At 39.0% G+C, this 26,748-nt stretch overlaps 1 protein-coding gene and 1 pseudogene across 1 annotated transcript in view; one reads left to right on the top strand and one right to left on the bottom strand.

Moving 5' to 3' along the window:
- Positions 1–26,748, bottom strand: part of TDRD3 (tudor domain containing 3) — a 203,917-nt gene that overhangs the window by 77,668 nt on the left and 99,501 nt on the right. The window contains exons 4-7 of the mRNA XM_008145523.3: positions 18,432–18,592; positions 15,607–15,748; positions 8,305–8,376; positions 5,724–5,873 (exon numbers count right to left, since the gene is read on the bottom strand). Coding sequence (XP_008143745.3) covers positions 5,724–5,873; positions 8,305–8,376; positions 15,607–15,748; positions 18,432–18,592 — 525 coding nt within the window. The remainder of the gene's footprint in view (positions 1–5,723; positions 5,874–8,304; positions 8,377–15,606; positions 15,749–18,431; positions 18,593–26,748) is intronic.
- Positions 3,867–3,975, top strand: LOC129150148 (U2 spliceosomal RNA; annotated as a pseudogene).

Here is a 26,748-nt window from a genome sequence, read left to right as displayed (position 1 = left end):
GAAAATAGTCCTAAAGACTAAGCTACAACTAAAAATATCTAGTAAAACTGAAGTAGTTTTCATTGTTTTACATAAAAAAAATAAAATGTTAGCTAGTCCTTTTTAAATAAATATCTACTAGCCATAACTTCTTTTTTCCATAAGTTCAGGCAAGGCAATAAAATAATTACACAACTATAATCTTTAAGTCTCCAAGGCAAGTCATAAGAATAAACTTAAGTAAATAATAATATAGTAGAAAATAATAAGCACTATGGAGATTAGATGTCAAAAATAATTCTAGGGTAAAATACTTGACTAATATCATGAGGCCTGGGTTAGAGGGCAAGGCTATCTTCAATAAGGCACTAAACCTGTCTAGAAATTAGTTATATTATGTCCATGATCCAATACTATAATTTTATAATCTTAGAAAGTAAACAAATAATATAAATTTTAACACCGGTTTAAAACTTTCATTACTAATTTATTATTTACATTAATTACATATGCTGTGTCTTACCACCTCTGTATGAAAATTTTGAAGTCCACAGTTCTTATTTTACCTGACTTATTTGAAATAATTATATGTGTAATCAAATTTGAAAATTTGATTTGATATCACTTTGTTTTTTCAAAACTATTCTGAAAAACTAGAACATAAAGAACACTGATCTGGAAAGATACTAATTCATAATTTAAAAGTATCCCACTATTGTTACTTGTATAATATCAAATTAAACATCTAGTTATATAATATCTTTATAAGCTAATAGATTCAAAGGAAGTTGTCAAGACTTGATTTTTATTATAGTGACCAATATTTAAAAATGTGTTTTAAACTTACTACAGTAAGAAAATAAAACATGCTAGATATAAATTCATATAACATTGAAAAATTATTTTGCATCGGATAAAAATATAAAGAAACAGGACCTGAAATATAGAAAAATTATGTTAGATAAGCATTAATGGACAACATGTTAACCCTTTGCACTTGCTTGCTTTTTTCTCGATTCCTGCTACCAATGCTAACCGTGTTGAGTCACACTCGACATCCGAGTGCAAAAGGTTAAATATCTCTATTAGGTATTGAAATACCACAATATCTAAATTTAATTCCAATAAAAATAAAATCATATCTTTAAAAACCACAGATGTATTACTGGATTCATTCAATTTTTGGTTTATGCAATCCCAGCAAAAAAAAACACAAACAGATCTGGAATGTCCTCATAGTCATTACTTACATAATCATAAAGAAAAATATGAGTTTATATTAATGTGATACAAAGTTTATTAGAACGGAAGACAACGTTTGTAGTATAGTTAAGAACATAGGCTTTGGGGCTAGACAATGGTGGGACTAAATCTTGTCTCAGCCACTTCCTAACTCGTATCCTCAGACTAGTCATTTAACTTCCTCCTTCCATGAGCCTTAGATTTATCATGCTTAAAAGAGGAATGAGAAAACCTGCCTGATTGGGACATTTTGAGGATTAAATTATATCAAAGACATGAGTGATAGATTCAGTAACTGGTACATATTAAACACTCAACAAATGGCAATACTACTGTTTTGTTTAATATATTAGAACATGGTTACCTGAAAACTCTGGAGCCTGACCTGTTCCAAATTAAATATATTTCTGAAATTTAAATTCTGTTACTCCAAAAGTATTTTTTCTTTTTGGTGGCAGTGAAATAGCCCCATCTTCTGGATACATTTTCTTACTATTTTCTTTCCATTTTATAGATTAAGGAATAGGATAAATATCATTTTCAGTATTGCTTTTTAGTTTTTTAAAACAGTTGTTACTCACTAAACATGTAACTATCTAGAAACAATACTTTAAACATTACCCATAAGGTAACTGATGTCCTTTATTAGCCACATCATTTTGTCCATATTATGTGAATCAGGCATCTGTGAGATCAACATGACCATGAGGTCCAGTGCATGAATTCGTGCATGTGTGGGGTCCAGCCAGCCTGGCCAGGGGGAGGGGACATGGGCAGTTGGCCGGCCTGCCTGCTGGTCGAACTCCTGGTCGATGGGACAATTTGCATATTAGCCTTTTATTATATAGGATATACACTGAGTGGCCAGATTATTATGCGTTCAAAGATCATAATAATATGGCCACTCAGTGTATATTCCTGCTTTTGATCCTTTGCAAAAGTTTTTCCTTCTCTCTAGAATAGCTTCTCATATAACCACACAGCTAATTATTTTTCTCTCTTTCAAGTCTTGGCTCAAATCTCACCTAAGTGAGGTCCAATCAAACTACTATATTTAAAATGGAAATCTGTAATTTGATTATTTAGTATGTTTACATTATTTACTGACCTTACTAGTACATAAACGACTCAAAAATTTCAAAAAATTCTCACCCTAGCTGGTTTGGCTCAGTGGATAGAGCATCGGCCCATGGACTGAAAGGTCCCAGGTTCGGTTCGATTCCAGTCAAGGGCACATGCTCAGGTTGCAGGCTCAATCCCCAGTAAGGGGGAGTGCAGGAGGCAGCCAATCAGTGATTCTCTCTCATCATTGATGTTTCTATCTCTCTCTCCCCTCTCCCTTCCTCTCTGAAATCAATAAAAATATGTTTTAAAAAATTCTTAATTTCTGACCATCCTATTTTAAATCATACTGCCCACTACAAATGGCACTCCCAACTCTCCATCCTACTCTACTTTTCCTTTTTTTCCCCATAGCACTTACCAACTTCTAACCTACCATGTAATTTATATACTTATTATATACTAGAAGCCCGGCACACGAAATTCATGTGGCAGGGGGTGGGGTGGGGGTGGTGGTGGTGGTGTCCCTTAGCCCAGCCTGCACCCTCTCCAATCTGGGACCCCTCGAAGGATGTCCTACTGCTGGTTTACAGGGATCAGGCCTAAACCGGCAGTCGAACATCTCTCTCGCAATCTGGGACTCCTGGCTCCTAACCACTCACCTGCCTGCCTGCCTGCCTGATTGCCCCTAACCACTCTGCCTGCTGGACTGCTTGCCCCCATCTGCTCCCCCTGCCAGCCTTATCACTCCTACTGCCCCCCGTGCCAGTGTGCTCACCCCCAACTGCCTCCCCTGCTGGCCTGCTCACCCCCAACTGCCCTCCCTGCTGGCCTGCTCGCCCCCACCTTCCTTTCTCACTGGTCTGCTCGCCCCCAACTGCCCCTCTACTGGCCTGCTCACTCCAAACTGCCCCCCCATCCTGATCATCTCCAACTGACCCCCACTGATGAGGTGAGGGGCTGAGGGCTGTTTTCAGGCTGGCCACACCCCCTTCAGGGTGGGGGTCCCCACTGGGGTGCCTGGCCAGCTTGGGTGAGGGGCTGATGGCTGTTTGCAGGCTGGCCAAGCCCCCCAGCGGGGACCCTCACCCCATGGGAGTGTGACCAGCCTGGGTGAGGAGCTGAGGGCTGTTTTCAGGCTGGCCACACCCCCCAGCGATCCAAGCTCCCAGCCCCTCCTTTTTCTCTTTTCTTTCTTTTCTTTCAGCACCTCCTTGAGCTAAGGCCAGGGCCAGCTGGAAGCAGGTATCTGGGATTTACTTATCTTCTATAATTGAAACTTTGTAGCCTTGAGTAGAGGCCAGGGCGGGCGGGAAGCTTGGCTTCCTCCATCGCTGGGGGCAACCCAAGCCTCCTGCTCACTCCAGCTCCATGGCCGCCGCCATCTTTGTTGAGCTAATTTGCATACTCGCTCCTGATTGGCTGTGGGTGTAGCAGAGTAATGGTCAATTTGCATGATTCTCTTTTATTAGTGTAGATAGTATAGATTAGTCTGTCACCCTCACTATTATATAAACTTGATAAGGACAGGGATCTTTTGTCTATTTGCTCATTGATTTAACCTAAGCATTTAAAATACTTCCATCGCTTCTTGGCCTTTTGGCTAAGATCATGTGTAGTATCTGTTCTTATCAGTTTAAAATACTTCCTGGTGTTCATCCACAGTGGGTCAGTTGATTGGAACGAACACTGAAGGCTCCGGCTGGAGCAAACACTGAAGGTGGTGGCCAGAGCGAAGGCCTGGGTACCGGGTGTCGGAGGAAAACTGGTGCCGGCAGCCAGGGGAAGGAAGGACTATTGCACAAATCTTCATGCAACAGGCCTCAAGTAAAACATATTTTCAGAACAATTACAATATTGTCATTTTTATGTTCAGACAGATTAAATATAAATATGTGTGTATAGTTAAAGATACATAGATATATAGATGTAGATATAATCTTCTACTGTAATGTACATAGGTTTAGTCCTAGAATTGTAATAGGGTAACCTTGGGCAAGCTTTAAGCCTCCATCAATTCTTTCATATATAAATTGAGAAGTTTTAAGTTTGCTCCAGAAAATTATGGCTTTTTACTTACCAAATACTTATGGGAAAATATAATGTGATAATTTATGACTTTAAAAATGAAATATATTACAGTGTATTAAGTATATTCTAGCAAATAGATAGCAGTAAACACATCAACCAAAATTTTGGGAGAAAAGTTTGAGAAAAGTGTAAATCAAAAGAACAACTTTCCTATAGTCATTAAGAACTTGATATACACTCGTATCCTCTTCTGAAACTCTGTAATTTTAATAGCTTTTTGGGAAAAAGAAATATACTTCATGTAAACTGTGCAAAATATATTAATTTCAAAAATATTAAAAATGATTTTTTAATGTGCTTTAGAATAGAAAAAACACTAAATAATAGCAATAGTCATGATTAGTAAGAGCTTTTTAGCAAAGGAATATTGTGATTTGTGCCATGTAGTATTCTAAATGTTTTAAAGATTATCAATTTTAATTCTCACCATAACCACATAAACTGGGTATTATTATTACCTTCTTTTTATAGACAAACAAAAATAGGTTACAAAATTTAAGTAAGCTAGCCAAGGTTGTCAGCAAATATGCTTTGAGGCTGCCTGACTCCAAGGTTTTGCTTTTGGTGTCATTAGACTGATGATAGAAAGACATGCTGCAGGAAGAACCAAAATGCAAGGAGTCTCCTCCTTAACTTTGAATTTCAATAGATTACTTATACTGTTATTGTCTTTTCACATATGGTAACAAATCCAATGAACTTTTGACCTTCTCCATGTATCAGTGAAAAAGGCCTTTGTACCTTACACATTTTGCTCATATGTTCTTTTTCTAAATCCTCTTGACAAGTCCATTAAGTTATTCTTGCTAGCAAACCACCCTTCTTTTCTTCCTCTTCCTTTTCTTCTTTTTTTAACAGTGTAACAGCTAAACCCAATGCTTTATATTTCTGTAGAGGGTTTCCTGTTATTAGTTGGACTTGGATAATTTTCCCCTCAGCAACTGAGAAATGTAGGTAAAAATCAGAAGCTCAGGACTAACAATTTTGTCAGTTTTCATCATTAAATCTATTTACTATATAGTTAAAACTGTTTTTTTCCTTTGGATGATATGTGTATTTATACATGTGCATACCCCTGGCCCCATCATTTACTACTAATAGTCAAATGTGTTTTTTAATTATTTTTAATTTCTTGCTTATTTGAAACAGGTGTTTTCTCTAGTTACTTGTTGATTTTTAGATTTCTATAAGAAATTTTAATTCATGAATTAGTTGCTTAGATAGGCTTTTTTAAACCAGTGAGATTGAAATAGTTTTCTTTATTCAAACCAGTAATGAGTCTTAGCTAACTGCTTTTTAAATAGAATGACAAGAATTAAGAAAATTTTATTATAATTTAGTTTTCTTACTTCTTTGCTCTTTGCAACCTCTGCAATAGCAGCAGTCCTTTGCTTTTCAAATTCATCATTATCATTTGTGGGTTTGACAGGCATTGTAACTTGCAGTGTCTTCCTTCGATCAAGTTCTCTGCTATCCATTTGGACATTAGACACACACTTCTGATAATAATAAATAAAAATTAGTCACGTCAGTAGTTCCCAAACAGATTCAAGGTTTACATAATAAAGTATTACTTCTTCAAAAAAAAGTTTGTATCTTAATAACTGAGAACCCATAAAAATAAAATTCTTTCTATTTAAAAATAAAGGTAGAAAACTCATTAAAGTAACTTTTAAATATGTATAACTGGTAAATAAAGTGAAAAGCTTCACAAAAATGCCCCCTCCCCCCCCCCAATAGGGCCCATGTTTAAAACATACATCAAACTAGGAGACCTAAGTTTCATTTTAGGATAATGACTTAAAATAATTTAAATTTCAAGCAGTCTAGACCACTACACAAGAAAAGGTAAAATTCAGATTTTTATTCATATTTACACATTATGCCACAATATCCTTATGAGGATTAACCCTTTGCACTCGCTTGCTTTTTTCTCGATTCCTTTATTCTACTCGGGATTTAATTTTTTAAATACCCCAGATTTTACAAAGCGCGGCAGTAGAATAAAAAACTGGAGTTTCTTTTCATACAAACTTATTTATTTGGATTTTTTTATATTTCAAATTATTGATACATTCAATACAATTCGACATACGAGCTGCTACCGATGCTAACCGTGTCGAGTCACACTTGACATCCAGTGCAAAAGGTTAAGTAGTATAGTTATTTTAACATATAAAAATATGTCTCTGAACTTATAAACCAAAAGCTAAAAACATACCCTCTCCCTCAATCAAGCTGCAAAGTTTTTTATTTTTAGTTTCATAAATTGAGAAAGTCATCATTGCCTAAAAATAAGTCCAATCATAGCAGTAAAAATCCTTTAAAATAAACTTTTTCTCAACTCATTAATAACAGTAAGAAAACATGCTCTCAGATAAGTTATACAATTACAGATTTTTAGCAATATAAATATGTCCTGTTGATACCAGTACACAGCCAGCATTATCTACCTTTAACCCATATATAAGTCTAAGTAAGATATGCTGAAAAGAATTTTTCAGAATGGACTCTATAAACAAGTATTATTAAAACTATAACTTTTATTATACTTCCTAAGACAAAAAAAATCATAGAACAATCTTCAAGATTTTGAAAATAATTAAATCACAAGTCTATGAGACATTTTTGAAAGAAATATTATCACCAAAATATTTAAGAGAAAATCAAATTCTTACAAACATAGCATTTATCATTTTCAAATACAAATTATTAGAATATTTATACCATTTAGATTTGGGTTTTTTTTATTACATTGGTAGAAGTGAGAATATCATCAGCATAGATCACACCAAAGGGCATCATGCCTCTTTTTATCTTGACTGTTCCTTGTTGCAAAGCACAATAAAAATTAACGTATTTTAAAAAATACTTTCAAAATAGACATGATACAAGAATGACTTCCATTTAATTTTGAGTAGACTCCACATAAAGGTTTTTGAAGAGGAGTGCATCTGATCCTACCCATTTATCTTATGATCAGCTAGTTATCTTTTTCACACACACAAAATTTTTAAAGTTGTTAGAGAAATATAGGTTTCTGTTTCCTACCTGTTATGTCCCTAACTCATCTTCAGTACTCTCAAAGAAAAATAAGGAGCAAACACAAGGTAGAATACTGATAGCTAAATTTTGGTGGCATCATGTGGCAAAAAGCAAGCTGTCACAGAGATTATTCTCAGACTCTCCAGGTTTAGATAAAGCAAGGATAGGCTAGAGGAGACTGTTCTGAATGCAGTTTGATGCTGAACACAATCAGGAAGACACAAGATACCAGCTGAGGGGCTATACAGGGTAACATGTAACAGCAAGGGGGTTGAAAAATAGGAAGTAGACAGAAAACCTTTAGCTTATGTCAGAGAAGGATCAGGGATGCTGTGGTTGAAAGGAAAATACCAACTGAAAATAAAATTAAATCCCTGACAAAGAAAGGAATTTGAATCAAAGCAGATGAATAGAATCTTAACAAGGAGGCCTGGAACAGCAGGCTCTGCTACAGTGCAGTGATGCCCCTTCCTGCCTCCCGGGTCCTCACTTCTTTGTTTCATCCTTCTGTTGACACTTTTATTTTCTCTCTCCCTCTTTTGTTTTTAATGAAAAAAAAATGAGAAATTATAGCATATTTTTCTTCTTTTGCATTTCTCTCTCAAAAAAAAATGCCCCACCACCATCTTATCTTAATTAGTTATTAGTTGCTCTTCAGGTGTGCTTCTTAATTTTTTCAATCTTTGCATTAACAGTTCTTAAGAAAATCAATTTAATTACAGTGAATAAAAAAACACAATTACTAAATTCCTTTACTGAATATATTTCCATATAACACCATGACCTCTGAATGAATAGTTCAGCACAAAACTAAACACAGCTTGAATACAGATGAAAAACACTTTTTGCTGATTAAAATTCATCTGCCAACATAAAAGTCATTACCTGTCCAAAAGGCACAAAAGGAGGTGGTCCACCTTCAGTTCCAATATTGCTTCTACTGTGTTTTGACAAGCTCTGTGAGAAAAGTGAGTCACAAAATAGAAATTACACATAAAAAAATATATTTCCAACATTTACAGTGCACCAGGACTCTACTTATTTTAATACATTCTTATTTAAACACACACACACACACACACACACACACACACACACACACACACACGGAAAAAAAAGCTTTCTAAAAAATATTTCAGACTATATAAAATATTTTATTCCTAACTTCAATAATTAGGTAAAGGCCCTCTCCTAATCTCCCCATACCAAACACACATTTACGCTCTAGCTGGTTTGGCTCAGTGGCCAGAGCATCCACTGAAGGGTCCTGGGTTCAATTCAGGTCAAGAGCACATGTCCAGTTGCAGGCTCAATCCCCAGTGGGGGGTGCAGGAGGCAGCCAATCGATGATTCTCTCTCATCATTGATGTTTCTATCTCTCTCTCTCCCTCTCCCTTCCTCTCTGAAATCAATAAAAAATAAATATTAAATTAAAAAAATACTTCTATAAAAAAACAAACACACACACATTCATGACAGTTTTCAGAAGTATTTACCAAGCTACTCCTACAGAAACAAAACACAGTAAAAACCCTCCTCAATAAGTAGCAAATTCAAAGATAACAGACTTTGGTAAAAATTTTACTTTAAAGCATATCTATATATATAAAAGTCTAAGTGACCGTTAAGATGGAACGACCAACGCAGGAGCTCAACGCAGGAGCTGCCCCCAGCCCATAGGCCCCGATTGCTGATGGGGACTGCTGGCCACCCTCCTAGTCCCTCCCCCAGCCAGCAGGCCCTGACTGACCCGCCGCCGACCCGCTGTGGTGGTGGTTGGCCCCTCCCCCCAGCTGGCAGATCCCAATCACTCGGTCAAGGCTGGGCCCCAGGCTGGGACAGGGAACTGGGGGTGGGTGGCAGCAGACACAGGCAGCAAGGGAAGGAGTGGGAGGGAGGCAGGAAACCTGATTGGCCCTGATCGCAAGCCAGGCCCAGGGACCCCACCCGTGCACAAATTTTGTGTACTGGGCCTCTAGTTAAAACTATAATCTGATAGACAAATATTCTCTGTAAATTACCCTTCAAATGAATTTTTTAGACATAAAATCTATTAGCAAACAACATACTTGTCATATTGCAATATAATAAGAAATATATATTTGGTCTTTGTCCCCAATTCTTGCAACAGAGTTCTGCAGTGTTGTAACTAGAAACAGTTTATGGGAATACTGATAACAGTGATTTCCATTTATTTAAAGAGATTAAATTGTTATATTTCATAATATGCTGATTACTTTCAATTACAAAAAGTATCCTTAATAAAGACTTGGTTTCATTGGAATACCTTCTTGTGCCAGATGTATGGAACAAACTGAAGATTTGATGATTCAAAAAAACAAAAGACAAAAAAGACTTGTTTTAAAAATCAATTTATATTTTGACGAATATTTTAAATAATTGAATGTTATTTAATAAAAATAAGCTTCCAAACTCTAATAATTTTGCTTTCTTTTTTCCCTAGCTCTCATATTTAAAATTGCTCCTTGCAGGGGCAATTCCTCACATAATAAATTCCTTTGAATGTCATGAGGAATCTTCAGAAGGATGGACTCCTTCCGGCCACCCATTCCTCCTATCTGTTTCATTTTGAGATGTTAACATATATCAGTTAAGCACCAGCTGTCATTTAATACAGCTTCTTAACTGTAAGCTTTTCTGTACACTTTTTAGTAATTATCGTTATAGAAAATGTCACCTGTGTTTTTATATCATTATACAAAAATTAACTCAAAATGGGTCAAAGACCTAAATTAAGAACTAAACTCATAAAAACTTCTAGAAGAAAACAGAGGGAGAAAGCTTTATGACTTTGGATTTGGATTTGGTAATGACTTCTTAGATATGACACCAAACACAGAAGTAACAAAAGAAAAGAAAAACAGATAAAATTGAACTTCATAAAAACTTTTGTGCATCAAAGGACACTATCAACAGAGTAAAATAGCAATCCCTGAAATGTGAAAAAATAATTGCAAATTATATATCTGAGAAGGAACTGATATCTAGAATATACCGAGAAATGACACAACAAAAAAGAAAACTGATTTAAAAATTAGCAAAGGACTTAAATAGATACTTCTCCAAAGAAGATACACAAATAGAACAACACTAGCAAGCATATGAAAAAAATAACAAGAGTTGGCGAGGATGTAGAAAAATTGGATCCCTTATATATTACTGATAGGGATGTAAAATGGTGCTGATGTCACTGTGGAAAACAATATGGTAGTTACTAAAAACAAAATTATACTATAACTTATGATCCCTCAATTCTACTTCTGGGTATATGCCCAAAAGAAATGAAAGCGGACACTTGAACAGGTATTTATACGCCCTTGTTCATAATAATAGCATTATACACAATAGCCAAAAAGTGAAAACAACCCTAATGTCAGTGGATGAATGAACACAAAGTGACACACACAAACACACGAATATTATTTAGCCTTAAAGTTAGGAAATTCTGACATGCTACAATAAGAATAAAACTTAAAAGACATTATGCTAAGTGAAATAAGCCAGACAAAAAAGGATAAATATTGTATGATTCCACTTACGTAAAGTACCTAAAGTAGTCAAATTCATAGAGAGAAAAACAAGAATCCTGGTTGCTAGAGATTGGGAGTAGGTAGGGAATGATAAGTTAATGTTTAATGGTACAGAATTTCAGTTTGGGAAGATACAAACCACTTTCTTCTTTTCTTCACCTGTATGTAATCAACTTGCTACAACTACACCAGCTGCATATGATTTAAATACTGTTCAATGTTCTCTTCCCCTATTTATTTTACAAGAATATTTAGGGCCTTTTTAATTCCAAAATTTTCTCTATGGATTATGATTTCTATGAGTGCATTTGGTTTCTGTGTGTACTACCTGCCAGATGTTCAAGTAATTGAACTCTCCATGGTTTCTACATTGCTATGGTTACCAAATCAAAAAACTATAAAATGATAAGAGAATTATAATTATAGTAAGATGTTTTTAAACTTTTTAATGTAAACTTTTATTGCTTCCTAACAAGAAATACTAACAGTCTTTCAGGAAACAAAGTGCAAAGATACATAATAAAACATTACAAGGATAACTATGAAACTACTACTAATCTCTCTCTGTGTGTGTTCCTCCACGTGTGTGTAATGAGGAAGTTCTTAGAATGTTTAACTGACTTTTCAGTCAATGAAGTAGTTTAGGCTGGGTCAGGAAAATTATATGACTAGAGGCCCGGTGCACGAAATTTGTGCACAGGTGGGGGGGGGTGGGGGGGGGGGAGGGTGTCCCTCAGCCCAGCCTGCACCCTCTCAAATCTGGGACCCCTCGAGGGATGTCCGACTGCCCATTTAGGCCCGATCCCACACTAAATGGGCAGTCGGACATCCCTCTCACAATCCAGGACTGCTGGCTCCCAACTGCTCGCCTGCCTGCCTTCCTGATTGCCCCTAACCGCTTCTACCTGCCAGCCTGATCACCCCCTAACCACTCCCATGCCAGCCTGATTGATGTCTAACTGCTCCCCTGCCAGCCTGGTCGCCCCCAACTTCCCTCCTCTGCCGGTCTGGTCACCCCTAACTGCCCTCCCCTGCAGGATTGATCGCCCCCAACTGCCCTCCCTTGCAGGCCTGGTCCCTCTCAACTGCCCTCCCTTGCAGGTCTGGTGCCTCCCAACTGCCCTCCCCTCCTTGCCTGATCGCCCACAACTGCCCTCCCTTGAAGGCCTGGTCCCTCCCAACTGCCCTCTCCTACTGGCCATCTTGTGGTGGCCATCTTGTGTCCACATGGGGGCAGGATATTTGACCATATGGGGGCAGCCATCTTGTGTATTGGAGTGATGGTCAATCTGCATATTACTTTTATTAGATAGGATAGAGGCCTGGTGCACGGGTGGGGGCCGGCTGGTTTGCCCTGAAGGGTGTCCCGGATAAGGGTGGGGGTTCCCCTGGGGCATGGGGCGGCCTGAGCGAGGGGCCTGTGGTGGTTTGCAGGCAGGCCACGCCCCCCGGCGACCCAAGTGGAGGCCATGGTATCTGGAATTTATTTATCTTCTACAATGGAAACTTTGTAGCCTGGAGCGGAGCCAAGCCTCCTGCTCGCTCTGTGGCGGCAGCCATTTCTGTTGGAATTTATTTACCTTCTATAATTGAAACTTTGTAGCCTGCAGTGGAGGCCTAGGCCGGCCAGGGCTGCAGAAGCTTGGCTTCCTCCATCGCCCGGGGAAACCCTAGCCTCCTGCTCTTCCAGCTCCGTGGCTGCCGCCATTTCTGCTGGAATTTATTTACCTTCTATAACTGAAACTTTGTACCCTTGAGTGGAAGCCTGGGCCCGCCAGGGTGTGTGGAAAGCTTGGCTTCCTCTATTGCCAGGGAAACCAAAGCCTCCCTCCTGCTCTCTGTGGCCACAGGCATCTTGGTTGGGGTTAATTTGCATACTCGCTCTGATTGGCTGGTGGGCGTGGCTGGTGGGCGTGGCAGTGTGATGGTTAATTTGCATATTACTCTTTTATTAGATAGGATGTTGGTCTGACTTGAGAACATCTTACCACATTTTTAAAAATCTCTAGCCAAAACCGGTTTGGCTCAATGGATAGAGCGTCGGTCTGCGGACTGAAAGGTCCCAGGTTCGATTCCGGTCAAGGGCATGTACATTGGCTGCGGGCACATCCCTGGTAGGGGGTGTGCAGGAGGCAGCTGGTCGATGATTCTCTCTCATCGATGTTTCTAGCTCTCTATCCCTCTCCCTTCCTCTCTGTAAAAAATCAATAAAATATATTTTAAATAAATAAATAAATAAATAAAATAAAATAAAAATCTCTAATTATAATAAAAATATATCAACTGGTGAAAGGAAAGGATCACATAAAATGAGTGGGGTTTTGCTGGGAAAGTCAAAGTTCATACATTTGGCTCTTTATTAAAACTATCAAACCTCCACTTACTTGCTTTGGCAAGATTTTCAACTAAACTATGAAGTTATGAAACATTATCTTATACTTCAAAGCACAGCAGCCCCAAATGTAGCACAGTATTATCATAAGGAATGAGTATTAAGAAATAAAATATGTGCTTAATTCTCCTTATCTACTTACCTCCCAACAGAAGCACTTTCAAACTAAGTAAGTAGAAAAAGGTAATATATCATAAATACCAGGAGTTTGAAATACTGTTAGGCCCCTTGGCCCACTTTAAGCAAGAACTGAGAGTAACACAAGAACATTAATTTTAGCTCAAAGAATAATTAGCTTTTGTGCTTTGTAATTCATTAATTTCACAATTATTTGCTATGATGTTTATTACATGTAAGACTCAGAGCAAGCACTTTGGAGATATAGGAAAGCTCAGACCCATCACCTATCAACTGTCTAATTAGAAAATAAGTTAACAGTTCTTAGAGTCCATTTTCTGATCTATACAAACATAAAACTCCCCCATAAGACTGTTAGGAGAATGCAAGAGCTCAGCACAATACCTACACACTGTTCAATAAATATTTATAGAACTGAACACAGATGACACAAATGAGAATTCTGACCTTAAGAGGCCTAACAGAGATAAGAAATAAATATAATTTTAGTGCTAAAAAGTTATACACTTCTTAAAATGGATAAAGTGTCCCAAGAATTAAATAAAAGAGCAACTACTTCACTTTTGAAGAAATAAGCATTTGATCTGAGTCTAAAAGCATGAGGACAATTTGGCCATGCAGGCATTATGAGAGAGAACACAAGATGAATGGTGTAAAAGTGGGAAAATCTTTCTACCCGTCCCAAAAGTATAATTGAGAAAAACATAGAGTCAATGGAAGAGTAAGTAGTTTCACTCTTTTAGAATCAAGTACAAGGCTGGAAAGAAACTATTTTTTGTACTCCATGTGCCATGCTTGGAGAGGAACTGGGCACCGAGTGAAGCTGAGGGGGTTGCCCAAACCCATATGCCGGCATAGCCTGGGGTCCAGCCTCAGCCTGAGCTTCACTGTTGTCCTCAGCATTATAACATGTTCCTTTTTTGCTCCCCTCACCAATTCAGTCTGAACCTCCAGACCCACAGCTCCCTACAGTGCAATTGGTGACCTGGCTGGAGACCTTGAATGTAAATCAACATCAATCAGTCCAGGGACCTGGTGGTAAGTAAGGCTAAAGTAGTCCATGTCTACCTGAAGTGCTTAGCAATAAAGCAAAAGTAGGATGAGTTAAAAAAAACAGAAAAAAAAGTAAGCAGTTCCATTTGGGTAGATCAAAATCTATGTGAAATGATTTAGAGTTGAAAAGATAAACTTGAACTAGGGTTAGATTATTAACGGCATTGAATCCCAGACTAAGGCATTTGAAATAAAAGCAGGGTGTGATATGTTCTGAGTTATGCTGAAGGGAGATAATCTGGCAGAAGTAAATAAAATAGATTAAAAGACAGAGAAAGAATATGTATATAGATCAGTTAAAAGGCTACTGCAGCAGTCCACAAAGAGATACTAAAAACTTAAACTAGAGTAACAGCAATGCAACTGGGGAGCAAGAGACTGATATAAGATCTGACTGCAGTGGATCAACAGAACTGGAAAGTAGAGGAACAATTACTAGACAACCTAGATGACCAAGAGGATGAAGCTATTGTTAACATAAATTGGGGAAACATCAACTAAAGTAACTAGAAAGAACCTATTCACAAGAACCCCTTTATTATAGTGAAATTCTAATTTGCATTCACTAGTATGTATGTGTGTATGTAGATGAAACAAATATGCAGTATGCTTTCATATATATATTTGTATATATGCACCAATGGTCTTAGGCTCTATAGCAGCAGTTCTCAACCTGTGGGTCGTGACCCACAGGTTGAGAACCGCTAGCAGGTTTGCCTAAGATGATCGGAAAACACAGATATTTACATTACGGTTCATTAACAATAGCAAAATTACAGTTATGAAGTAGCAACGAAAATAATTTTATGGTTGGGGGTCACCACAACATGAGGAACTGTATTAAAGGGTCGTGGCATTAGAAAGGTTGAGAACCACTGCTTTAGAGGAACAATGTGCTTAAACAAAGGTAGATAGTTTCTATGAAGATTCCTCTATTCCATTCTATTCAACTCTGACATTATTCACTATGGGAAGGTCTCCTTAAAATACAGACTGCAGTAAGAAGAGTGTAGTTTTTCAGAAGTTGAGGCCTTTATTCTCAGTTACACTTACTCTCTGTAGCTCCCACTTCTCAATAAGGTGTTCCACTTCCCCCCCCAGGATTGTGGTGTTGGAGTCATTCAGGAGCAGGAATCCATTTTTTATATCCACGATGCCTGAGAGCTTAACTTTAGTTCCAGGCGGTGTGTTCAGGCTAAAGCAAAGAAAAAACAAAGTTAAAACATGCTGAAGCTCCTCCTCAAAACTGATTCAGTCTTTTATTATGAGCTGGTCAAGTTCTTCAAAATGAACAAACATGAAAACTGTTTTTCAGGAGAAAAAAAAAAAAATATATATATATATATATATATAATAAAAATCACACCTCACAAATAGATAAATAGAATAAAATATATGAATGCGCTTTTTCAATAATGCCATTGTATACAAATATGATTTGCCATTTTTTTCCTGAGCTTTGGCTGTGCACTGCCATGATATACTATATTACAAATTTAAATTTTATCAAAGGAAAATATATCTGACCAGTAATAGTCCTAGAAATTTTATATATATATACACTAGTAGCCCTGTGCACAAATCCGTGCATGAATCCGCGCCTGCTACCCAGAGGCTCTCCACAATGCAAGCATTCTGCACCCCGGCTTGGCCAGAGGCCCAACCACAGCTGGGCACAGAACGCTTGCCTCGTCACTGCGGCAACGAAGCAAGCATTCCACCAGGCTGCTCACACTGCCCACTCTCAGCAGCCGCCCTCCTGGGACTGGGGGACTCCAGCGGGGCTGAGAGGACTGGGTGCCACCATCTTGTGGCTATGGGTGCCACCAGCTTTGTGATGGAGTGACAGTTAATTTGCATATTACCCTTTTATTAGATAGGATGAGCTACCATAATTCACAAAAATAATGTTCTTTTTTGTTAACCATGTAATTAAAGATCCAATGAGAGTTATTTATTCTAAAGTGTACTAACCTAAAAGAACTTTTCTATAATGGACTAATATTATCAGTTTGCAGGTAAACATTACACTATAACTTCTTTTACAAAGACCAGAGACAAGGTGTTTATCCTCCTACTAACCTTTTGGTAGGAGAAACAATGGAAGAAATCCATTTCATCACAGGTTTATTCTAACGTTAAAGCACATACACTGAGCCCCACCTCATCTCTTTGCCCATTTAGCAAGGGGTAAAGCACTCCAAAGAGGAGTAAAGACAGTCCTAAAACACTAAGAATGGATTAGAAAATCATGCCGAAATGGCTTCACATTGTTCACATTTTAAAAGCTCATGACATTCACTATAGGCTGATATATACAAAAGCAAATCAGTGAAAGCACTGGTCTATTCTGAAAAAAAAAAAAAAAAAAAAAGAAAGAAGAAAGAAAGGTTGATAAAAGAGTTACTAAGAAGAAGAAACAGAATATTCCTGTTTTAAAACTTCAGAGTCTGCACGCAGAGCAAGACATTTTGTGTTACATGCCATTGAGTCAGCTCCGACTCCTGGGACCCTATAGAGATGTCCAAATGTCTGGACAGCTTACAGCCAGCTTGCAGCAAGCCCTTAATCTTCCCCAACCCAGGACATGTGAGAACAAATGGTTAATACCTTTCCTCTCTAACCAGAGAATACATAGCTTAAATCACCCTGGTATTGCTAAGGCAGGATAGGAGAAGAAGATAAGAAGGAAGAGTTTTATCTCATCCACTAAACAAAGAAGTCAGCTATCTTGGGGGAGGAAAAAGGGGGAGTTTTATCTCACCCACTGAACAAAAAAGTCAACCGTCTTGGAACTTGCCAGATATTCTCATAAATTCTGGGAAAGGCCACAACAAAGTAAAAGGGGGACCTTGAAATCTGCTCCATGCCTAAGATATCTGGAATAGGAGCCTGGAAACCTGTAGACAGAGTATAAACCCCTTGAACCTCCACCAGGCTGAGAAGTCTGTCTGTGCTTCATAAGCCAGACATATTTTGATAAATTTTCTTCTTTGACAAATTCGCTTTATTACAACACAACTGTCCAGTGTCACTTGTTTGAAGTCTTTCCTACAAGACTAACAAGCACCAAGGAGAGGACAGCCCTCTCCCTCTACTGGATAATACCTTTTCTGGTGACAATAACACCTCCAGCACCAGATAAAGGAGATGGAACACAACAGATGATAAATGCTTGTTAAATGCTGACTTAAGAGAGAAGTATGAAATGAAAAGCTCAGAGCAGCAAACATAAGCATATAAAATAACAAAAAAGGTAGTTTAACAAATGCCTAATGAAAATTTCCATTTCAGAAAATAGAGCTCAAACTGACCTAATGGGACACTGAGGATAAAGGAGATCCCCTCCCTTATTGCTTTTCTCCATGCCAATAGGCATGATTATGAAGCCTCTCATGAAAATATCAAAAGAAGGATTTGGAAACTTCTGCCTTATGGAGTTCCCATTTCTCTTAGAAAGTAGGGTGGCTATGAACCTCCCTCATGTCAATCATTTCCTTAGAAAACTCATTTGCTATGAACTTTCCTAGAACACAAAATACTGTAATGGACACAGCTAACTGTCCAGAAAGAATTATAATGTAGTTAAAGAAATTTGAATGATCTCAAATTTACTGACATGATTGAAAATATTACTTTTCATGCAAAAACACCTTAAATTTCTGTTTTCATAATTAATATTGAAGCAAAGAGTAACTAACTCCATTCTTACCTATTTTTCTATACAGATAAATTAGAAATATAAACTTCAATTTCCTCTTAAAAATTCTAACATGCACTTAAGAATTCATTCCTTCTTCCCAGCTCTTAAAACAAAATCCATTTTGAAAAGCACCTTCAAACACTGTAACAAATATACCAAATAAAGTGCCAATCACCTTATTTTTGGCATATAACTGTATTCTACTGCTGTGCAACTTATATGACCATCAGTCATCTGCAGCCGCAACATTCTTGGTGCAGCCTGAGACTCTTCGTTATCCTTCGGCGCAGCAACATTGCGAATTTTCTGAATTTGCAAAACACATGGACCTTCAAGCTGTCAAAACACAAAGAAATAAATATCACTTTCTAGCCACAGCTTTGTTTTCATTTATCTTGTGTCTCTTTTCCTTAATGATCAGGCTTTATGATTTATAATGATCACTTCAATTAAATAAGATCAAACTGAAATTATATTACATAGATCAGGGTGTGTTTTTTTATATTTTAAGATAAAGGGTCTCCTGAAAAACATTTTAAAAATTATTCTGGATTCATTTTCAGAAAGTAATAAGAAAACTTTAGGAAAACAAAATTATATTTCTGAGTCAAAGTTGTATTAATAGATGTTTTTAGTCTTATGTGCTCTAAATCATTCACATAGATCCACCTTCTCCTCCCATGCACATTAAGGGACATTCTGGAATTAAAGACTGTAATTTTTAAAGAAACATCAACTTCACAGTAGTAGTTAAAAGGAATGTTTTCTGTTCAAAAACATCAAATTCAAAGTACACCCTCTTCTGGCATAAACGAAGAACACAATACTCTAAAATTTAAACTATTTAAAGTTTAAGAAGTGTGAGCTATACTTAACTTATTTTCACATTTCCTTTTTAAATGAGATTAAATCTAATGCTATATTACAGGCATTGTCAGTGGGGAGAAAATTATTCTCTCTTGCCACATTTCAATCAAAGACAAAAATCTAACTCATGGACTAGATATTATGTTAAACATTTCATATAATGAAACAATAATGGCATAATTGGAAATCACAGCAAATTCTGCGTGCATGTCTGAAAAGTAAATTTAACATAAAGTGATACTGTTCAGATTATTAAATACTAGAGGCCCGATGCATGAAATTCGTGTAAGAGTAGGCCTGCCTTCCCCCAGCTGCCAGCACCAGCTTCCCCCTGGCACCCGGGACCCGGGCTTCCCTCCGGCCATTGGCAGGCACCCAACCCGGGCTTCCCTTGCAGCCCCAGCTTTATCTGGAAGGTCATCCGGAATGACATCCGGAAGGACGTCCGGTCTAATTAGCAAGGAAAAAAAACTTCTTGTTATAGTCTTTTAAGTAAAACCTTTTTATGTATGTTAGTTTAATTTATACTTTCAGCAAAGCGAAATGTGAAATGATTGACATTTTATACTTAATTTCTCAAGTAAACATATCCCCAGTTGACAATTTTCTATTCCATATTTACCAGTATTAGGCCTGCAAAGGCCCAGATAATACAGTTAGAAAAAAGAGGCTAAAATGTCATCTAAATTTTAGTCATTAACAAAAATTCCAAGTTGAAACAAAAACCCAAGCAACATATCTATATGCTGCTAATTCAAGATGAACTTGCTTTTGTTTTTGTTAATGTCATTAAAATAAAGACATTCTCTTTATTTTACTATTCCCAATACTTTTAGACTAGACATTGACAAATATCTAATCTGCTGTCTAATACAGTTAACCAAGCACAAGTCTATTTAATTAAAATGAAATGAAAAATTCAATTCTTCAGTCTCACCAGCCACATTTCAGGTGTTCTATACCTGACAATGCAAACATAGACTGTCTAAACCACTGCAAAAAAGTTCTATTAGGCAATCTGTGATGTTCTACACCTATGAGCTCCCAACTGCAACTCGTGCAACCTGAGGAGTACACATCCTTGGAAGCGTGGGAGGGAAACACTTGTTTCTATTTAATTTTTAGTGCAAAAAAATTAAACTTTCCTAATATTTCATATCCAGAGCTACAAGGTGTATCACTCAGTCCATGTGACATACAACTCACAAGACATCTTTATGGAATTTTGGGAGTTGACATAGCACCTTCATTGGTTTGTTTGCTTGATTGTGATAAACTGCCTTTTATTTGTACACAGCTAAGTGGATGTATAGATTATTTTACCTAGTTTTAGCCATTAATGCTTACAAAATGTACAAGTGGCTTTAAAATATCCTATCAAAGAAACACAAATTGAAGATAATGCCAATGACTCATATATACAGGGTAGGAATCAGACTGTTTTTGCTTATCTCCTACCTCTGGTTGACCATGAGAACAAAATGCTGGGGAATGCTAGGGTGGAACAGCTGCCCCAACTCTTGATAGCAAGCAGCAAGTTTACTTATTTGATTACTCTAATTCCTGGCCTCCCCATCCCTTTTAGTGGATTAAACAGAGGACTCTTAAAAAAATACAAAAGATAACATTCACTTGTGACCTGTAAACATAACCTTACTTAGAAAAGGGGACTTGGCAAACATTAGGTACGGTTAGCATCTAGAGAACAGGTGATCCTGGATAAGGATGGGTCTGAAATGCAAGGTGACTTGCTATGCCATTATAAGAGGAGGGAAAACAATAATGAAGACACAGGGAATAAAGCCATGTGAAAATGGACATAGAAATTGGAGTTGCACACCTTCAGGCCAAGGACAGCAAAGATTATCTGTAGTTACCAGAAGCTAGGAGTCAGACCATGAAGCAAATTCTCCTTCAGAGCCTCCAGAAAGAACCCACCCTGCTAACACCTTGATTTTAGACTACTGGTCTATAGAATTATGAAAGAATAAATTTCTGTTGTGTTATACTAGTACACCAAGTTTGTGGTAATTTGTTACAGCAGACTCAGGAAACTAACACACCCATCTATGGACTAAGTTGTCTAATTGGGAAGAATATATGTTTTGGGCTCATCCTCACCCTTCTTTTTGGGGGAGACAGCTTACCAGCATTTCATTGGTAACTGACATCATAAAGATGTCAATTATAGGTACTCTGAGGGAAGAAGTAGCCATTCACCCTTCTCCCTGATTGGCACTGCCACGAGTCTAAAAGTCTGCCTGCCTTGTAGTTCAGTTGATGGATCCATTCAGCTCTCCTGCTAATCCACATCTTTCAAATCAATTTTTATCAATAGTAAAGTTGATATTTTGGCCCACATCTGCCATTCCTTTACTTCTCAACTGATTCAAAGCCAAAGCAGACTAAGAAGGTACTCTTTATTAGAAACTCTGAAATTATACATAATCTTTTTTTCAATTCTTTATTGTTTAAAGTATTACATATGGACAAAACAAGCCAGAGGAAAATCATTTGAGCAAAAATTGAAAAAGGATCCCCAGTCAAATTTATAGAAAATATTCCTTTATTAACTTTTGGTCGAGAATATGTTTGTATATTTTCAGAAAACAACTCCGAGACCATGTGGATTCTAGCAAGAGAGGAATCGACAGGACTACTCCAGCCATGAAGACAGAAGAGAAGCAGTCCAGAGACAGAAGACGCTGATGTGGCCTTCCCAAACTAGCAGTTAGCAGCTGTGCATCACTGCAGATTGCCCAGGACCAAACCAGACAGAGTCGGACCTGCATGACCACCAGTTGTCCACCATCCAGAACTGAAATGTCAGTGCTGACATGTACACATAAGGAACTGTTGGACATTGAAATTGGGTCTCAAAAGAACTGTTGGCCCAGAAAGAAACTCACTACAGACCGATTCATTTGCCTGTCACCATAACCATTATTGCTTGTCTCATTTTCGGTTCTTATAAGTGTATTTCTAATAGCACATGATCTCACTCATCTAGGGGAAATAATGAACAACACAGACTGATGAACAAGAACAGACCCAGAAACAAGGAGGCATGGATCAGACTGTCGGGCCTCGGGGGGAGGGTAGGGAAGGGTGGGGGTAAAGGGGGAGATCAACCAAAGGACTTGTGTGCAGACATATGAGTCCAACCAGCGGTTAAGGATAACAGGGGGGTGGGGGCATGTGTGGGGAGGGGGGTGGGATGGAAATGGGGGGACGAGGACAAATATGTGATACCTTAATCAATAAAGAAATTTAAAAAAAAAAAGTATTACATATGTCCCCTTCCCCCCCCACCATTGACCTCTCCCCAGCCACTCCCACCCCCAGCACATGCCCTCATCCCCCTACTGTCTGTGTCTATGGGTTATACTTATATGCATGCATACAAGTCCTTTGGTTGATCTCTTACACTGCCCCTCCCCCCCACCCTCCCATGCCTTCCCTCTGAGGTTTGACGGTCTGTTCAATGCTTCTGTGTCTCTGGATCTATTTTTTTCATTAGTTTATGTTTTTTATTTTATCCCAAAAATGAGTGAGATCATGTGATATTTATCTTTCTCCGACTGGCTTATTTTGCTTAGCATAATGCTCTCCAGGTCCATCCATGCTGATGTGAATGGTAAGAGTTCTTTCTTTTTTACAGTGGCATAGTATTCCATTGTGTAGCTGTACCAATGTTTTTTAATCCACTCATCTGCTGATAGGCACCTAGGCTGTTTCCAAATCTTAGCTATCGTAAACTGTGCTGCTATGAACATAGGGGTGCATATGTCCTTTCTGATTGGTGTTTCTGGTTTCTCGGGATATATTCCTAGAAGTGGGATTACTGGATCAAATGGGAGTTCCATTTTTAATTTTTTAAGGAAACGCCATACTGTTCTCCACAGTGGCTGCACCAGTCTGCATTCCCACCAGCAGTGCACAGTGTTCCTTTTTCTCCATATCCTTGCCAGCACTTGTCATTTGTTGATTTGTCGATGATAACCATTCTGACAGGTGTGAGTTGGTACCTCATTGATTTGCATCTCTCAGATGATTAGTGACTTTGAGTATGTTTTCATATGTCTCTTGGCCTTCTTTATATCCACTTTTGAAAAGTGTCTATTTAGGTCCTTTGCCCACTTTTTGATTGGATTATTTATCTTCTTTTTCCTAAATTGTATGAGTTGCCTATAAATTTTGGAGATTAAACGCTTATCAGATATAACATTGGCAAATATGTTCTCCCATGCAGTGGGCTGTCTTGTTGTTTTGTTGATGTAATCTTTTGATATTCATTTGTCAATTTGAATTATCAAGCTTTAAAATTAGTAACTCCACAATTCAGAAATATTCTATAAGTAAACCAGCATACATAATAAATTTTCATTATTATGTTCATAATGTTCACTTTATTATACTCTGTAGTTAAAAATAGAGAAGTACTGAGCCTAAATAGTTCACAAATAGTAGAAAGAAATGCTATGATTCTAAGAACCTAAATCCTAACTTTAACCCTAATTCTAAAATCATCTAAAAGCATTCACAAAACTGGGTAAGAGTTAACTTCAAAAATCTTTGTTCAGCTAGTATCAAGGGCAACCACAAACTAAAAAAAGATATAAAAAACAAAGATTAATCTTTGCCCAAGATTTCTTTAATGTCTGATTTTCTCTTTTGCATGAGTAACAAGGAATAAGTAAAAGAAATTATTATAAAAGTAACTTGTCATTGTGTCTCCAGGTAAAGATCTCTAATTCTAATAATTGGTATCAAGTATCTGCCAGAAATATTCTCTGAGGCCAAAAAATTCATCCAGGTTTCATTCCTTCCTCTCCTTAGATGGACACCTCTGTCATTTGAACTCCTATGTAGTCAATACAACTGGCATGAAATATCAGATTTAAGTGGCTAAATTAGTTTATTGACTGATCATATTAAATAACATTCTTATCAGGCTCCCAAAAATTTTGATGACAAGAAATCAGTTATATAATACTATAGTATGGTCGTACATAGATTAATAGTTAAAATTGAGATTGTTTTTTAGGACTCTAGAAGTCATCTAAATTTAGACATTCTATCCTACCTTATAATAGAGAAACATGCAAATTGACCACACCTCCGCTATGCCCACGATTGGGCCGGTGGGAGGCTGGGGGGCGGGACTCCGGGTGGCCTATCCGGCCAGTGAGAAGATCAAAATGGCTGCGCCCAGTCCTCTTAGTTCCGGGGGTCGCTGGGAAGATCGCCGCCCCGGGGAGGCGAGGCTGGGCTGCCCAGCCACTCCCAGGGGTCCCTGGGGAGATCGCTGCCCCAGGGAGGCGAGACCTGGCTGCCCAGCCGCTCCCAGGGATCCCTGGGGAGATCGGCAACCTGGGGGGGCATGGCCGGGCCCATCCAGCCTCTCCCGGAGTCCCTGGGGAGATCGGCAATGGTGGGGGGGGCGTGGCCGCCCCGCCCAGCTGCTCCCAGGGGTTCCTGGGGAGATTGGCAAGGGGGGGGCATGGCTGCCCGCCCAGCTGCTCCCGGGTGTCCCTGGAGAGATCAGCAACCGGGGGGGGGGGGCGTGGTCGCCCTGCCCAGCCTCTCCCGGGGGCCCCTGGGGAGATTGGCAACGGGGGGTGAGGGGGCATGGCCGCCAGCCTAGCCGCTCCCGGGTGTCCCTGGGGAGATCAGCAACCAGGGGGGGCGTGGCCGGGCCCTCCCAGTCGCTCCCGGAGGTCCCTGGGGAGATTGGCAACCAGGGGGGGCATGGCCGGGCCTGCCCAGCCGCTCCCGGGGTCCCTGGGAACATTGCAGGCATGTGGTTGCTGAGACCTAGACCAGGCCTCTGGCCACAGATTCATAGCTTTGCGGAGACCTAGGGCAGGGATCTGCCTCATCTGCAGAGAGACAGAGGTTCTGCAGTGCCCCCAAGACGTGGGTGGGCCCAACCAGGGATCAAGGGGCATGGAAGGACTCCTGGCAGAGGGGCAAGGTCCCTCACCCCTGAGGCGGGGGTTGAGGGGCGGTGCCACCTCAGTGGAGGGGTGCTGCACTGCAGGGTCCTGGACTGACTGATGTGATTCAGAGAAGCTCCCAGTGCTAACTGGCCACGCTCAGGCGGCCTTCACACTTCAGAGGCAGTGACTCCTGCTCCTGCCTTGACCCAAAAGCAAGCTCGCGACACCCTGCCCCATGGCAGAGCATGCCTAGGCAGTGAGTGGGAAGCTTTCCACCTGCTTCGGAGAAGGGGGGGCAGTAAAGAATGGGGGGAGAGGAAAGAATGTGGAGCACCCGCAATGAAGAGGTGCTCGAAAAAGAAGCTCGGAAGCCTGACTGGAAGGTTTGTTCTGTTTGCTGGGCGGCTGCCCCTTAGGAAGCGCAAAGAGCATGGCTCTGAGGGCTTCCTGTGTGCTGAGTCAAGTGCCACAGCCAACTGGAATTGGCCTCAGTTTCCTGGTCTGTAAAATGGATGAAGCGTGTCCCAGTGCCTTCACTGAGCTTTGATGGCCAATTGAGATACTATATAAAGAAAATGAGGGAAGAAGTGAGAAAGAAAAGGAAGGACAAGCAACACAAAAGAAACACTGAAAGGAACCTGTAAACCCATTGTCACTTAAATAGGGAATATAGTCAATAGTGTTGTAATGATGGTATGATGCCAGGTGGGTACTATAAATATCGGGGAACACTTTGTAAAGTATATGATTGTCTAACCACTATTCTGTAACTAATATAAAACCTGAAACCAATACAAAATAATGTTGAATGTAAAGAAATGAAAATTGGAGTGAAATTTTTATAAATTTCAAAGTTTAAATAAAAGCTGTAAAGGAAGGAAGGGGAGAATAAAAAGTGTTTTTCATTTTACCACTTCATTAAAAAGACAGTTGTCTTTATATGGTGCTTTTATACTTTTCTAAGTCATTATCTCATTTTAATTTTCGGGCAACTTAAAGACAAGATAAGTATTCCCTCCACTATTCAAAGAAAGGAAATCTTGGTGTCTGGTCCTAATGATTCAATCGTCAAGCCCTTATTGTAAAGCAGGGTTAGTAAAATTTTCTGTGCAGGGTCATATCTATACTAATAAAAGCCTTGGGGGTGATCAGGCCAGCAGGGGAGGGTATTTGGGGGCAATCAGGCCCGCAGAGGAGCAGTTAGGTGTCAATCAGGCCAGCAAGGGAGCAGTTAGGGGGCAATCAGGCAGGTAGGTGAGCGGTTAGGAGCCAGCGGTCCCGGATTGTGAGAGGGATGTCCAACTGCAGGTTTAGGCCCGATTCCAGGAATCGGGCCTAAACCTGCAGTTGGACATCCCCCGAGGGGTCCCATATTAGAGAGGGTGCAAGCTGGGCTGAGGGACACCCTCCCCAGTGCATGAATTTCATGCACCGGGCCTCTAGTCATACTATAAAATAACTGCCAGCCATTTCTTTTTATAATGTTATCAATCTCCTTTAGGAAAAAAAAATTCAATCTATACCTAACAATGTAAGCATAATATTCTCCATTAACCCTAGAAACATGGCCATATGCTATAGCCTATAATCAGCCAAAGTAGGAACATTTATACTGCAAATAGTGGCAAATGCTACATGTCAGGGTGTTTGTTTTTATCTCACTTAAGAGAGGCAGCTTACCAG

Source organism: Eptesicus fuscus, chromosome 8, assembly GCF_027574615.1.
Source record: "Eptesicus fuscus isolate TK198812 chromosome 8, DD_ASM_mEF_20220401, whole genome shotgun sequence".
Lineage (NCBI taxonomy): Eukaryota > Metazoa > Chordata > Mammalia > Chiroptera > Vespertilionidae > Eptesicus > Eptesicus fuscus.
Note: the sequence above shows the minus strand (reverse complement) of the source record. Positions and strands in the feature narration are given on the sequence as shown.